Consider the following 16,290-nt stretch of genomic DNA (forward strand, 5'->3'; position numbering starts at 1 on the left):
TATAGCTTAAGCATCAAGCAGATGGTCACTGTAGTGGATTTTCTGGAGTTATCCCTATCTATTTGTTGATGTACTTCTATTTGAGGAGGTCTGAAAACACATTAGTCTTAGTCAATCTTTTAGGAGACTGATAACGTGACTGTCCAGTGATGGCGCTGGGTATTTTGGCTCTTCAGTGGGCCACAAGGACAGCTCAGCTGCATGCTGATAGTGAAGAGACATAATGTGTTTCTTTATCTTGAGAGTTGACACAGGAAAGGGTTTATGAAAATCCATAAGAGATTAAAATTTCAGAATAACTCTAACCCTTTCTTGTAATGTTAAAAATAAAAAATAACTATATTTCATATTACTAATGCATTTCACTTGAATAAGCCAAAATGGATTTTCATGATAATGAATTTGTCTTTGCTCTGCAGATGTCATGCAATCTAGAGGCTAGTTCTAGATTTAAAATGTTTAATCTTAAATTTAAGCATTATTGGGTTTTCCCCTATGTTTCCATCTCAGATGAACAGGAATTGAATGTTAAAGAAGATGTGCTACACATTGCTGAGGAAGAATTGGACAAAATACCAAAGGCCGAGAGCGATGACAACCTGACAATAACGGATCCTGAAGAAAAGCCAGCTGAGGTTGAAGAGGAACAGCTGGTTAGACCGGACGTTAGTGTAGAGGAAGATGGTGGACACTTTAATAAAAACAAAGACAATCCGCTGAGCTTCAGCACATCTGATGAGATGCAAAAGGTGCCTCAAGCCACCCTGGAAAATGCCTTCGACATGAGCCTTGGTGTTGAGGTTGAACACTCACCCTCAGGTTAGTAATGTCTTTAGAGCAATGGTGTAATGGAATTAAATTGCAGGTTTCCACCAACAGTTATAATATGTAAGATTACAAAGAGGCTGTGTGGTGTAAATAGTAATACAGGTTCCCCATTGAAATTGTGCCTTGAACCTTAGTGTGCCATGGTCACAAAAAAGGAGCAGAAATGTTTGATTCCTAATAAAATGGGGCGATCATGGCTCAAAGAGTTGGCAGTTCGTCTTGTAACCGGAAGGTTGCCGGTCTCGTCGTTGTGTCCTTGGGCAAGACACTTCACCTGCCGCCTACTGGTGATGCCCAGAGGGGCCAATGACGCGATTATGGCAGCCTCGCTTCTGTCAGTCTGCCCCAGGGCAGCTGTGGCTACAACCGTAGCTTGCCTCCACCAGTGTGTGAGAGTGAATGAATAGTGGAATTGTAAAGCGCTTTGAGGGTCTCGAATAGCGCTATATAAATGCAATCCATTATTAAAATATCATTGCTTTTGTGAAATATTTAGAACATGTAAACGCATTATGAGAATTTTTGACTTTGGCTACAATAAAATAGGATAATCTTGAGGTCAGCAAATCAGTCACATTAAGCTTCCTCTGGTTTTATCATATTAAAGTTACACTATATTAGTTACATATCGTTAGCTTCATAGCATAAGTGCCTAAGTCATTTTTTGGTCAAATTGAGATTTTTGCCTAACTTTACTCCCCTACCACTGCTGCATCATCCCGTCCGTCTGCCTATGTCATCACAAAAAAATGACTTAGGCACTTATGCTATGAAGCTAACGATATGGTTTTGCCTTTATGTTGATATTTAACTATATTCTGTAATAGAAGAGCTTTACATAATCCAGCAATAACAAACAGACTTACTAACTGTTAAATTCTGTTTCACAAGGGTCTATGGACTCCATGGAACCAGTGTCCGAAGTGCACGAAGAAGAAGTGGGGTTATTCTCAACAGGGCTTGTTTACACGGGCTGCATCCTTGCAATGATCACGAATAAAACTGCAGAGTGGACCACTGTGGTGAGTGTACCACCATTGCATACACCACATCCTGTATACATTAGATTCACCACTAATCTAATTCACTAATCTAATTTGTGAAATATTTCAGCAACATCCAAATGAATCTAAATCTGTAATCAGTCTCGATGATCTGACAATTAAAAACGTCAAAATAATGTCAGATTTTTCTGATCTTTCTCTGTCATGTGCAGGGAAGAAGCACAAACATGCAGATTTTTAAGGAACAAGTTAAACAAATTAGTTCTCTATCATCTCCTCTGTCTGCGTATGCTGAATATCTGTTGCTGGTTTGAGTGCCGCACAGAAAAATGAATAAACAAATGTTCCCTTGATGGCTTCTTTAAAGGAAGTAGGAAAGAAAAAACTTATTATATACTTTTTAACGCTATCCCAGGACATCCTAACATCACTCATAGTTCATAGGGACATACTACATACTATACTTGAGTATGCTGCTATTGACTCTTTTTGGCGTGGTTTATTAGATTGGATGATTGAAGTCTGAAGAAACAATTTACTCATTTAACATACAGAGGCCTCGTTATCACGTGGAAGAACAACAGCTTGGCACCTCCAGCAAAACCCAAAACATTTGAACCACGCTTCAGAGCAGATTTTCAAAACATCTCGGCTTCGGAGGCTTGACACAGTGTCGAAACGTCTGTTTCGAGCTTCCCATCCCTACCAAAATTTTCTATTTTATTTGAACTTAGAGTGGCTTAGAAATATTACTCGTAAATGAGCAGTACACAGTCCAGAAAAGTATTGGCCTCTCTGATATAGTTACGCACCATATTTTATGTTGCTAGGGTAACCAGATCCGGGCAAACTAAATGTGATGAAAGGGGTTTGTTTGCGAAGACTCTGTGGGACGTGTTGCCAGTGCCGAGAGGGATTTTGATCTAAATTAAAACATGAATACACACATACTGTGCAGGTTACAGGTTTGGCATTGATCAGGTCAATCACAAATAAACTTTGATTTACTCTAATTTAGTTAAACTCAATTACTATAGAATAGACATAAAGAGGAATTGAATTTTTTTTATGGTCCTATGTGGCAGTCTTTGTGCAGTCTTGCATTTCCTGTTTGCATCACTGTAACTGTTAAAATTTCCACCTCTTATCTCTGTGGTAATAATTTGGGGATTTTAGTTGGGAGGCATTCAAAGAGCGAATGGTTCATAAGATCACTGTTTCAAGACTGGGAGGAGACACAAAGCTATCCTCAGGGGTCACAAGCTAGTGGGAAGGGCATCCGGTGTAGTATCTGTAACAAATCAACATGTGGTTCCCTCCTGTGTGGCAACGTCTTGGGAAATAAGGGAACAGCTGAAAGCATAAAAGTACTTTCAGCAAGGAAGCATTCATAGTTCAGCTCATCAATTTTTAAACCAAAATGTTTCTTGTGAGACTAGTGTCATCAGGAGTGTGAGACTGTACAGCATTTTTATATCGAGACAGTGTCCCGCATTTTAAATGACTCTAATTTACAAAAATGGACTTGTGTCAGAATAAAACAACTCAAAGAGAACTTGGATGCATCCCTGCTAAAACCCAAAGATGATTAGCAGACAGAAAAGCTGAAAAGACAGCAACTGCAATGACAGCTGTTGGAAGCATGTACAGAAAACTGTTCCATAGGACCAATTATGAACTTCAGTTTCCATCTATGCTCATCACAATAAAAAAAAAACAAAAAACAGGAGCCTCAGCTGGAGATGACAGAGTTAAAGATGCTCAGATTTTATTGGAAGTGACCAAGATGCTCAGCAGGATATCAGAGGGTTGGTGTGATAGAGTAGAATTCAAGGAATAGGGTGAAATGGAGGCAGATGATCCACTGTTTTGTTTATAAGTTTGTTTTATAAGAATCACTGGCGAGGACTTTTGTAGAGCCAGCCAAAATGTAGGGCATTGTCGCAATATTTGGGGCAGACGTCACAGACTGTTGTCTTGCTGCTCTGAAAATAGGAGGGGATGGATCGATCTAAATATTGATTATATAGATACCGGCGTTGGTACTGGTATCTGATCAATACTTGTGTGATAGGATTGATCCTTTAGTTTATCTCCTCTGAGCATGTCGCTTCAGTTACATCAAACAGTAAGCATGTCTGTTCAAGCATCCCCACAGCCCTGTCCACACTTCGCTCATCTTCCTTCTTCCAGTTCTGCCGTAATTGGTTCTGATGTCACTCAATTTAACACTTAAATTTTACTGAAACTGAAAAAATATATCCTGAACATGAAAATATTTAAGTAATTTAAGTATAGTATAAGAACCCTTTTTGGTTCACTATCAAGTCATTTTTATTGATTAAGCACATTTAAAATAACAGGGGTTGACAGAAAGCGGTTGCCAGGAGGGCACATTTAAATTCCAGCGCTTCAAAAAAAAGACAAAAAGTGGGAAAAACAGTCAAAGGTGCACTTGTGATTTGTTAACCAATTAATCCAAAACTCACAATTATTTGTCATAAAAACGTATTCAGATTCACCTCATAAATCATTACATGCGGCTCTTAAAAGTACTGACGCAGGCAAAGCTGGGTCTGTATATACTTTATATAATAGTATACTTTATACTGTATATAATATTGAATAGATACCAAAAATTGCAATGTTGCATTCCACTATCCCACATTGTTCCGCATGAATAAACTCTTTTCCCCACATATAGTTTTTGGGGAGCTGGAGACTTGCATGACTTTAGAGACTTTTGTTCAGCCAGCCAAAATGTGGGACAGAGGATTAAAATCGTGTGGGTACACTTCTGGTCGCCCTACATAGACGTCGGTCTTACTGCTCTGAAAGTGTGGTGCATTATGTGAGAACTCAAATTTCCAGTTTTCCCTGAAAGCCCCCTCCGGCCCTCCCCCTGCCTTGTTGACTGTCGCGGTACAGGCTGAAGTTCGACACAGCCGGTGCTGAGCTGGCTGCTGGGGCTAACGGCCTTATTGTGGCATGTACAGGCAGATAATGTGTTGTTGAGTTAGTGTAGCCTTTTTTGGTCGCTACAGTCGTTATCCATAATCAGAACCACCAACTCTGCTAACGACCGTCGCTTCACGATAACTGCTGTGAATGGGATTTGACGGGTGATCTTTAATTACCGTTAGCAAGTCGTTGTTACCAACTCCTATCTCCACTATTTTACGTTGTCCATTTGTCTAACGACCGCTTATTTGTCTTTCATACGCGGGAGACATTAACGCTCCTGTATAACGAGCGTTTGCTTAACGATACAGTTACTTTGTGAATAGCTAACGTGCTAGGCAGCTAGCTGATACCTGTCAAACTAGCATCTGGCTAGTTCCGTTCTTGTTTTTAAACACGAGAATGGAGAGGGAGACATTATCCCTGCCTGTCAAGGAACCGGAGAACACATATGTAGTTTTTGTGAAGGAACTGCAACATGTAAGTATTCATTACAGTATTAAAAAAAAAAAAAAAAGCCAGACTGACACCTATATGAATATTATTATTTACGCTGTCACGGCCTGTGAGGTTAACCATGACGTGTTAATTAGCAGGTGGCTGATGGATAATGACTTGGACGGTTCCTTGTCCTAAATCTACTCACCAAACTTGCCTTTAGCATTAGCAGCAGTCGACCGGGTTTTGTATATTTGATTGAAGACCTTTCACTGTCCTGTGCCCTTTTCATTGCTATCTAACTTTTCTTACAGCCCAGCCTTTGTTGAATTTGTATTGAACATTTAGAACTGAAAAGCAGTAAATTGAAGAGAGGCTTTTAATATTTGCCATTAGTATTAAGGCAGCTGTAATCCCTGTATTTTATTAGAGCCACGGAGTGAGAGCATGTATGTGTTTGCTACTGTTGTCTCATGGGGAGTTCAAAGGTTTCTTTGTGATTGGACTAATATGCTCGGTTTGGTATGACTGGGCATAAATGAAGCTAGTTTAACTATAAAGTGAAACCCACCTAGCTTGTGAAAGAGAAAAGCTTGTAGTATGAATTGCTCCCTAATCAAGTAATGTATGAAATGCTACATCACTTCAAAATGTATGTATAGAACAATGTAGAAAAACACGTTATTTTTATGTTAATAAATAACCAACAGTATTATTTTGGTGACTAAACTGAGAGTGTAGACTAATCTTTTTGTGTTTTTATATCGATCCTGTGTCCTTTATCACATACACTCAGCTGCCACTTTATTAGATAAATACTTGGGGGCTTGGCAATGTTTTCCAGTTTTCTGTTGTCCAATCCTGCTGAGCCCATGTCAGTCATATCATTAGTTTCCTGTTCTAGCTTACAAGAGTGGCACTTCTGCTGCTGCAGTAGCCTTTCAGCCTTAAGATTCGTTGTGGGACAGAGATGCTCTTCTTGCTAAACTTGGTTGTAATGAGTGCTGATTTGAATTACAGATGACTCTTTACTGATGTGTCATAGTTTGGTAAATGTATGCAGTGTGTTAGTCTAACGGTAGATTTAATTTGATGTTTAATCAGAGCTTCTGCAGTGTTTTTATTGTATATTGTCTAGTTTGTGTTTCCATTGGGCTTTTTTGTTTATTTATTTTGCAGCCAGATTTATAGTCATAATTATTTTGATACATTTTGAAACATGGTAACTCTCTTGTCTCTTTTTAATTAAGTGTCTTTGAGCTAAATAAAAAAAACAAACATTTTTGTAAACCAAAGTATTCATGCAATAGCCTGAACTTAAGCTTTTACTGAGAGGAAAAAGTGATGTTGTGATAGGCAAAATGAGAATATGAAAGGAAAAGTGCAATCAAGTTATAAGACAAAATAAGAGCATCACTATGAAAATAATTTTCAATCAATTTCTTTTTCAATCTTCTTTTCAACACTTTTGAAAGCTGTGTTTGTAACTAGAAATCGATATAATTGAATTGCATAGTGCTAGTTTAACCATCTGTTTCCAGTTTAATTTCGTTCTCCAGAGTTAAAGCTGTGGTTGTGGGGTTGTTGTTTTTTTTGTCTCTTCAGATGATTTCATTGCTGCCAGAAGAGTGGAAGCCAGGAGAAACTTTGTTTGGCTGTCCTTGGCAAGCTGTTGTCATCACTGCTTTGGTTGGAGTATTGACCTTCACCCTCTTCTTCTGGAGGACTGTGCTGGCAGTAAGTGTTGTGATATTGCTGCTCTGTTTATTTGGTGCCAGTAAAATGCGATTATTATTTGTATGAGCTTTGATTTAATAAGGCTTTGTATCCCCCTGGGTTATACTCCCATTGGATTGAGTTATACACAGTATAAAACCTTCCATATTTAGGTCATTGTTGGATGAAATTATACACTGTAAGATTTAAAATGGATTTTTTAAATTTTATTTTTAAAGATAAAGAAGAAAGAGTACCTCGGTAAGTTTTCAGTTATAATTTTTGCACAACATGACAAAATGCATATGTGTACGGCCTCATTGATTGTGTGCTTTGTGTTATGGGAAAAGTGGATGAAAAAAGACTCAGAGAGCAAATCCAGGTGCACAAAAAGGAAAAGGATGAAGCTCTTGCCAAAATGGCTCAACTCCAGAAACAGGTGAGCCCCAGAAAGAGAAATGTTGTTGAGTTTCTCCTGGACAAAAACAAACAAAACACATCTGATTCATGTTTTCTTCTTTTTGTAAAAGACTGAACAACTGAAAGAAAATCAAAAACAGTCAAAGGAAACTGTTAGTTGTACAGTGAAAAAGATGCAAGAGCTAGAGGTAAGCAGTAAGAGTCTTTCTCATATGTATTTAGTCTTATGTAACCGGGTTGAATCTTTGTTGACACTCAGTTATTTGTCGAAGGGTTGTCGTAAATTTTTTTTCTTTACTGTTTGCAGAGTAAAGTCTTACAGGCTGAAACATTGAATAAACAGATGGCCGAGGAAAAGGATAAATACGGACAGCTACTGCAGGAAGAGCGGGCAAACACTCTCCAAAATGAAACAAGAGTAAGTGTTTCATTTGCTTTCTGCTCGTTGTTATTTGCGTTCTTTCATGCTGCAATTATTTATTTATTTATTTTTAACAGATTGAGAAATTGGAGAAGTTAAACGAGAAGCTACAAGCTAACAGGAAAAAGATTCAGGAAGCGCTCTCTAAGGTACAAATCCTTTTGGGATATTTTTTTTTGCAAACTCTGTAGTGTTACTGTGACCTTTTAGCTTTAATTTATCTTATAAACTGTTTTCTTTCATCCATAGACTACTGTTCTCCTGGATGAAGCCAAGATTCGGGAAGATGCCCGAAACGTTCAACAAAAATGTCTTGAAAAAGAGTTTGCTGCGTTAAAGGACGAGAACAAAACAGTAAGACAGATATGGATATTTCTCTTTTATATTGTCATTAATCTGAATACCTAATCAGATTTAATTTATGCTTTTTACCCTGCCTCTTCTAACAGCTGAAGGTCACCATTAAAAGCTGGGAGGAAAAACACACAGAGCTTAATGAGAAGATTAAAGTCTATCAGAAGTCCCAGAAAGAACTGGAGGACTCTGTGGTGCTCAAAGATCACAATGTGGAGGTCATTTTTTTTCACTAACTACTGTCATAACTCTTCCTGATTTTTGTTATTATTTATTTATTTATTTATGAAATTGTCTCATTCTTGCACAATATGTCCACTTCAGGTGCTGTCTGAACTTCTGTCTGACCTGGAAGCTTGTGATTTACAAAAAGGTGACACCAAAGTTTTGGCCAATGGTGAAGTAGCACCTGGTAAGTTTGTAGTTTATCAGAATATTTATGGATGAAATACGGCGAGTAGTTTCATTAACCGCTGTTTAATAATATAGTGTTTTGTTGTTCTTTCAGTGTCTCTTACAGACAAGAAGACGGCCGTAAAGAACAGAATCAAACAGATGATGGATGTTTCTAGGGTGAGATATCAACAGATGTTGTAAAGCTTATTATATTTTAGTTTATAGAGGATTGTTCGGTTTCTAAATGTTATTGCATTTTCTTGTATTTTTCCCTACAGGTTCAGACCACTCTTGCTGTAGTTGAAGAAGAGCGGGATCGCTTCATGACAAAACTACTGAATGAAGAGAAGTCCAGGAAGGCAATGGAAGGTGCTTTGTGAATTTTTTTTAATGTCCTCGGGATTCCCATACACTTGTTTGCCATACACCTAGGGGTCATTTTTGACCCGAGGACAACACAAGGGTTAAGAAGTTGTGTAATTCAGTTGGGTATCTGCATCCTACTAAACTCCTTTTTGTTTTATTTTAAAACAGAGCAACACCAGGAGCTTGAACATGCAATCTCAACCCTGAAAAGTGAGAAGAGCCACATTGAAAACCAGTTCAAGATCCTCCAGCAGAAAAACGAAATCATGGTCGAAATGTATCAGCAGAAGGAAAATGCCCTGCAGCAGTAAGTGAAGTCTTCAGCAGATTCGAAATTGTTACTTCCTGTCGTGAATGTCTGAAAGTCTTCTGTATTTTTGTAGTTGTAAATTTTACTTGCTGTCTTTACACCATGAATGATGATGATGAGTAAGTGAAACCTCTCATCAGTTGTGATTTGTAGAAGGACTGGGAGTTACTGTGTTTCTCTGCGCACACAGGAAATTAACGAAGGAGGAGCTGGAGCGGCGCAGCAAAGAGAATCTGCTGTCGGAGGTTGGAGGGAAAGCTGTTGAAGCTGAGGAGCAGGTTAAAATTTTAAGGCAGCGCATTAATGAGATGGAGGACCAGATGAAGAAGACTGAGGAAGTCTACAAAGAGCAGGTAGACTGTGTGTTTGTTTGTTTTTTATCTTAACGTTTTCAGATTAGCCAACAAAATAAAAACATTACTCCAATCTGAATCTCGGCTGAATGGGATTTTTTTTTCTTTAGATCAAAGAGCAGGAGAACAAAACTCACTCAAACTGGGTATGTTTCCACACCGTTTATTTACAGATGCGATAAATAATTTATTCAGTCTGCATAAGATTAATATTGAGCTAAAGCATTACTCTGCTTCTTTGTGCTGCCTGCAGGTGAACGCTCGTAATGCAGAGCGAGCTCTAAACCAAGAGAAGCTCGAATCATCAAAGCTTCGTGAAAAGTGAGTTTTGGCAGTTGTTAAAGCTTCCTTGTTGTTCTGGAGTATCAGAAATTTTGTTTGTTACTCATAATGAGGCTGTTTCTATACAGGAAGTTGCGAAAGCCTGAAAATGTTTAGTCGTTACCTCACATCATAGCTGTTCCTATTACTGCTTAATGTGACTTCAGGCTGAATAGATTGGAGGCTATTGATTGTTTGTTTTTGGTTTTTTTGGACAAACTGTGAAATTATTTAATGACTTCACCACTGGCTCTGTTACATTTTCATCAGATAATTAAAATTGCCATTAGTCACAGCCCAGTTTAACTGCATCTGAGCTGTTTTTCTTCCTATTCACAGATTGGCTGTACTCACCTCTCAGCTCAATGAGCGCCGCGCTCCTCTCTTCAGACCAAACTCTGGTCAGCCTGCAGGCCCTCGCCAAGGTAAGCAGGCACATCTCACCCTCTATTTTGTTTCCATCAGCTCAGCTGTCATCCCGAAGAACCACTGAAGATAATACTGTTTTCTGTTGCGGGGCAGGGGGGCTCCAGTTTTGCCTCATATGTGTTCTGATTGTGTATTTGTCCTGTTCATGTGCTTGATTTTTCTTGGAGACCCTGAAGTGACCCTCTTTATTGCATGACTTGTGTTGTTTTGTCAGCTGCAGTTCTTTTCTTTTGGTAAATTGACGGTTCAATTGTAACAGGTGACTCATACGGGCCCTCTCCTGTGAGTGGGGGTGCACCATCCCCACCTATAATGATTGAGGGTCCCAGGCGTCCTCCTTCTGCCCCAGTTGCACGGAGAATTGACCCGTTTGGTGAGTCCAAGTGGATTGCTTCCCCCACTTCCTTTTTACCCAAGTGGAACATCACTCTCCGTTACACCCTCATCTCTCTCCTCTTTCCCTCCTGACTTTATTTTTCTTTTCAGCTCTCTCACCTCAAGTTTTCCTTTTATGTTTTTTCCTAGTGTGTATTGCATCCTGATTCCTTCGGGTACCAGCTCTTATTTTCACCCTCCCTCCCCTTCCAGTTGGATCATTTGCTTGTTTCTGTTGAAATGTGCTTTTGCTTTTGTTTCATTAAAAACAAGATTAGATTGTGGAAGAAGATTTTCTGAATTTGTATGTGTATGTGTGAATAAGTTATTCTTAGAAATCAAAGATGATTTCATTTAAATGCAAGGGTTTGGGGTTTTGTTTTTTTTTGTACCTCTGATTTATTTTTTTTATTTTTTTCCTAGGGTGTACAGTCTCTTTGTTTCCTCTTACTCTGTGTGTTGCGACTGTGTTTTCCCTGCGAAGGGGCTCCATGGAGTTTTGGTTATTCATAGTTTTGTGTTTTTCTACCCTCAGGTCCTCGCCCTCCATCAGATCCCCATGGTCGTTACCCTGAAAAACACATCTCTGGGATGGGTATGTCCTCTGCAGTTTGTGCATTTCGAAGGTTTTGTGTTTATTTTGAACCTGTTATTAATGCAGTACGGTTTCCCCTCTTTCAGACATGATGGGCCCACGTAGCTCATCTCCAGCCAACTTGGATGCATCTGTAAGTTTCTTTTTAATCATATCAAACCCATTTTTATGTGATGCCATCTCTCCTTTCATGTGTAGACTTAGAGCTCCTGCTGCATTTCCACTGTTTGTCCTAATCTGAAACAGACGCAAGCAGTAGATCCACAGATAAAAACAGAGACTAAGGCTGAGGTCACCACAGAGAATCCAGAGGCAGTGAGTACAGATGCTGTCAGTCCAGGTGTTGGTGTGAAGGTGTTTGGAAGCACTCCACATCCTCTTCCCTTAAGCTGGATTTGGATTTGGAAGGGGATCAAAGGCTCTTCTTTTTCTCTGGGGCTGACTAAACATTTTTTTAGGCTTAGTGTGTTTTTCATCTCACTGCACTGAAAGAAACAGCAACTCAAAAATGTGTCTTGAAAATACTGGGGTTATGAAAAATTGCAGAGTATGTGTGTCATATATCAAGATGCTATGAAAGTGGCTTGTTTTTAATCCAAATAACCATGGTGTGTGGTTAGTGGTCATGTGATTAAACCCTGGCTAAATGCACTGTGTGGTTTCTGGATCACTTCACTGCATGACAAAGTGTTAGCCCATCTATACTCTCATGAAAGTTGTCACTTCAAATTGTCATGTTTGTTTGTTTTCCAGGGTCCAGGATCCTTCATAGCATCACCAATCAGGGACTCACCTGGACCCATGGTCCACGGACCTCCACCTGGTCCTGCACCCTATGATCCAATGCTCCCTCCTGGCCGTCTGCCACCACCCATAGCTTACAGACCAGCGCGACCTGGCCCATATCACCTCCCACCTGGCCCTCCTCTTCTTCAAGGTCCTCCCCTACCAGCTAATGGACACCCAGGTATGCCCCTGCCTGGACCAATGGGAGGAGAGTTTGGACCCCCCAATGGACTTGCAATTCCCCCCAGGCAAGGCCCTGGCCCAGGCATTGATCCCCGGGGTCCGCTCCCACCGCAATTCCGTCCCCCTCCACCTCATCACTTTGGACCGATGCCTCCTCCACATGGTACGTTCAACTTTTTGTTATATTTATAACACTATATTTTTAGGTCCATATAAACCTGATGTGGACCTCTTTATATGCCAGACTTTCTCATTTTAGTTTTAGCCAAAATGGGAAAAGTTCATTAAAATGTTATAGTTGTACTGAGTAGGGCTGTAACTAACGTTTATTTATGTAGTCGACTAAGCTGCCAATTTTTCTTTGATTAGTCAACAATTATTTCCATAACTCTTATCTCCACTTCCCTCAACAAATTAAAATGACCCAGGAAGCATGAATTTGAAAATAATCAAATATATTTTCAACATTACTCAACAGGACCGTCAGAATAAAAATGAAATAAATAAAAAAAAAATGTAAAAAAATAAAAATAACGCGCAAATAGGAAACTAAAAATGGCTTTTGTCCATAAGGTCAAATAAAGATTAAATCAAAAAGATTTATTTTCTAGTCCAAAATAACACATTTCAAGATGTTTCAGTTCATGAATTCATGATTGCAGTGGACATATCTTTGAGATGATGTCCCCAGCTGTTGAAAACCACGCTAAAGATGCTCTCTGTCATGACTTCAGCCATTTGAGAGGTGGATGAGTCTCTTTACAGGACAAACTCATCTATACGACTTTGCTTAATACTAGTAAAATAGAATTGGAAAACTGTCATTTCTAGTAAAACACAAACTCTGGGACATACTTAGATCAGTTGAACTGCCAACAGACAGTCTGTTGTCATCATCTTCAGTATTCTTCAGATTCAGATTCCAATTCATCATGCAGAAGAAGAGCAGCAAGCTATTAGACATGATTCACAGTGGAGTTGAGTGAGGCCAGATAGATTGAAGTAGAGGCAGTGTTATGGTAAAGCCCGGAAATGGACTCCATTTGTAGCCGCTTGCAATGCTTAAAATTTGATGAAGAGCAGCCATTCATAAACAAAGCGGATAATAGCATGATGGTAAATGAGCAGAAAGTAGTGCAGTGTACCACATGATGAGAGGAGTTACGGCTTTAACAAAAATATATATATATATATTTTTTTTTTTTTAATGTTTATACATGACATTTTCTCACATTTGCCACCATTAATTTCTAGTCATACAAGCCAATCTTACTTGGACTTAAAAAATATAATAAACTGATCAGGGAAGCCATTCATATAGTTCGCCTTATCAACTCTTCGGTTTTAACTAGTTTAAGGTGGCATTCTGGCTTTCTAATACTCAGCTTTTGGCAGATTTAGATTCTGTTTGTAGCAGCTGGGGGGTTCCTTTGACTTACGAGATGAACATACACAATGCTTATCTCTTATTAAATAATGCCAACTTTATGCTTCCCTTCTAAAAATGGCAAATAACATAATCTGCTGCTGTGGTTTTCATCCTGGCTGACTAACATGAAACAGGAAGGGCCGGGGCGAGCTGGTCAGCAGTAGCTGAACTTTCAGAATAGGTGGGAGGGGATTGTCCACAAGTAAATGAAATGCAGATGCTAATTTGGTGCTGATTTAAAAATGAAAAGAAAAAAATTGAGTTGCAGAATATATTCTGGTCCCTGTTCATCTACTTGGGCTACTAAAGTCTGTGTAAGAAGACCCTGAGGCAGAAGAAGGCAAAGGCTTCTTTATTTCCTGAAAGAAGTACAGACCTGGTCTTTGGTCTTTTTTGTCTGTGTGACCATCATTTCCCTGCGATTTTCCTGTTTAGGTGTCCGTGGGCCCATGGGACCTCGTCCACCCTTCCCTCCTGACATGCGCTTCCCATTACCACGTGACCACCCTGGCCAACCTGTGGACCTGCCTCTAGGTGCCCCGCCTCATCCAGCACATCCTGGTGATGCTTATGGCCCGCCTGCACCCAATGCCCTCCAGAACTCTGTAGCCGCTCACAGCGTCCCCAGACAAGACCTGCACATGAAGCAGGAGGCCCCTCAGGACTCAGCCAGGCCAGAAATGGTCAAGCCTTAAATATGCCACCAGCTATGGCAGAGGACTCAAACACCCCCGTTAACTAAACCTGTCACAATAACAACCCAGATCCAGTACAAACAAAGATCATGATTATTTTCATAGTCCAGATGCAAATGTTCTTACAGCGAGGCCCGCAGATTAAAGAATGATCAGTTATGTCTGAAATGTGAGCTGAAAGGGTTGCCACTTTTCTAAACAGCCTGTGCAATAACACTTCGTTTTATGCCAGATTTTCATTTGTGTTGATCTTTAAGAAAATTATATAGCTATGATTTTTAAAGGGGCAGTTTTTTTAAAAAAAAAAGTCATTTCCTGTGGAAATTGTTTTTTAAAATGGAGAAACAGGAGGGAGGTTTAGCTTCTAGCATTTCAGGAATACCATGATTTTTCCCAAAGCTCTTGCTTTACGTACAAATTTCAAAGCAAATGTGTAATTTGACGGCCAGATGTATAACTTATTTTACTATGTTGGTAGAACTTTTATTAATAAAGAATATAAAAGCTGTGTGTGGTACGTTAATACTGAGGATGTTTTTTGTAGGGTGTGCAATGAAGAATATATGTGAAGAAATAAGGCGTACATCTGTGCTGTTATACAAACATGTTGGTCCGAAAGCTGCAGTTTCGTATTTGCTGTCTACTGCTCAGTGATTGTGCTGTTGGTGGGACAAGGACAAAAAAGCTGCTGGGTTAATCTGATTTGCTGAGCTGGGAAGTCGTTCCACCAACATGTTAATGTGCTTTTAAGTCAGAATGTGAAAACGTACAGAGACAATGTGTTTGCATTTTTATTGCTCAGAGTGATGATGACAGTTTTTGTTATTTAATTACCTGGGGTTTCTTTTTCTGGTTTACAGCTAAAATGTAACTTTTGTAGCTAATCCAGGTCCCTCTATGTGGAGGGAAAGTGTTAGAACAGAATGCCATAATTCAAATTAAAAATGAGGGGGAAAAATTATTTGAAATACGTGAATTTGCTCCATTAATCAAAAACGTCTCTTAGTTAACCAAATATTTACTTTGACCCGCCGTGTGTCTGAGTATGACGTCAATAAGTTGGCCACCTCTGCAACAAAAGTTTCTCAGACTTCCCAAGACGTTTTTTATGCTCGAGTGGGAGTTCATGTGAGTTTTCAGTCTTTTTCCGCTTAACTCCACTACCAAAAGAATGTGTAAGGAGTAAATACACACACTGCTTCTCACTGTCCTAGGAGACTCTCATTCATGCTTCATCTCAGATTCAGCGCTGGCTTTGGGCCACTTCTGCCTTTGTGCTCTGAGGATTGTATGCTATGTGATAGAAACTAGGGTGTCTTGTGGGCTGGATCTGGCACTCGGTGGTAGATTTCTCCAAGTAGCCCCTCCTAAAGCCATTGATGTCAGTGGTAGTAACATTGTGGTGTTGGCTTTTTGATGGAAATTCTTGGATATGGTGTTACTGACCACCACCTTACAAACCACATTTACCCGAATATTCAGGAAGCTGGAATACCCAGAGGTAACCTGCACAGAAAGTACCCTGGCCAAAGCAGGGGATTTGAACCAGGAACCTTCCTGTTTCCTTTTTTTTTTTGGTTTGTAAATCTGACAAAATGTTAAAGAAGCAAAACACGATACCTCGGCTACATAAAGTCATACGTCCGTGCTGATCTGTGCTAATTATAACTCAATTTTCTGTCTTTACATCATCTTCACATTAAACATTTTTATTCGTAGAGTTTGAAATACTTAATAGCAACACGTCACTCCTTGTTATTAACTTTTCTATTTCAGTATATGAATGTATAAACTTTTCCTCACTCGAAAAATATCAGTTCAAATAAATCAACACACTGCCTCATTTGTAGTTTATTAGAAATTAAACACGCCGTAAATGTTTGATACAATTTCCTTCATTCTGCCAAAAC

The 16,290-nt window shown here is 39.4% G+C and overlaps 1 protein-coding gene across 2 annotated transcripts in view; it reads left to right on the top strand.

The window, feature by feature from the left end:
* mia3 (MIA SH3 domain ER export factor 3) overlaps positions 1–15,329 on the top strand; it is a 21,606-nt gene extending 6,277 nt beyond the window's left edge. The window contains exons 6-29 of one of the 2 annotated variants that reach the window (XM_005731097.1): positions 511–819; positions 1,720–1,850; positions 6,837–6,968; positions 7,187–7,208; positions 7,298–7,386; positions 7,478–7,555; positions 7,675–7,785; positions 7,866–7,937; positions 8,038–8,142; positions 8,238–8,360; positions 8,467–8,554; positions 8,651–8,715; positions 8,817–8,907; positions 9,073–9,211; positions 9,405–9,567; positions 9,678–9,713; positions 9,821–9,888; positions 10,228–10,313; positions 10,577–10,690; positions 11,228–11,287; positions 11,374–11,420; positions 11,534–11,602; positions 12,041–12,419; positions 14,121–15,329. In XM_005731097.1, the coding sequence (XP_005731154.1) occupies positions 511–819; positions 1,720–1,850; positions 6,837–6,968; positions 7,187–7,208; positions 7,298–7,386; positions 7,478–7,555; positions 7,675–7,785; positions 7,866–7,937; positions 8,038–8,142; positions 8,238–8,360; positions 8,467–8,554; positions 8,651–8,715; positions 8,817–8,907; positions 9,073–9,211; positions 9,405–9,567; positions 9,678–9,713; positions 9,821–9,888; positions 10,228–10,313; positions 10,577–10,690; positions 11,228–11,287; positions 11,374–11,420; positions 11,534–11,602; positions 12,041–12,419; positions 14,121–14,380 (2,837 nt within the window). In that variant the 3' untranslated portion in view covers positions 14,381–15,329. The remainder of the gene's footprint in view (positions 1–510; positions 820–1,719; positions 1,851–6,836; positions 6,969–7,186; positions 7,209–7,297; positions 7,387–7,477; positions 7,556–7,674; positions 7,786–7,865; positions 7,938–8,037; positions 8,143–8,237; positions 8,361–8,466; positions 8,555–8,650; positions 8,716–8,816; positions 8,908–9,072; positions 9,212–9,404; positions 9,568–9,677; positions 9,714–9,820; positions 9,889–10,227; positions 10,314–10,576; positions 10,691–11,227; positions 11,288–11,373; positions 11,421–11,533; positions 11,603–12,040; positions 12,420–14,120) is intronic. The other variant, XM_005731098.1, reaches the window with a different exon arrangement.
* The last annotated feature ends 961 nt before the right edge of the window (positions 15,330–16,290 follow it).

The sequence above is a fragment of the Pundamilia nyererei genome, unplaced genomic scaffold (genome assembly GCF_000239375.1).
Source record: "Pundamilia nyererei isolate P.nyererei 1_Seehausen unplaced genomic scaffold, PunNye1.0 scaffold00041, whole genome shotgun sequence".
Taxonomy (NCBI): domain Eukaryota; kingdom Metazoa; phylum Chordata; class Actinopteri; order Cichliformes; family Cichlidae; genus Pundamilia; species Pundamilia nyererei.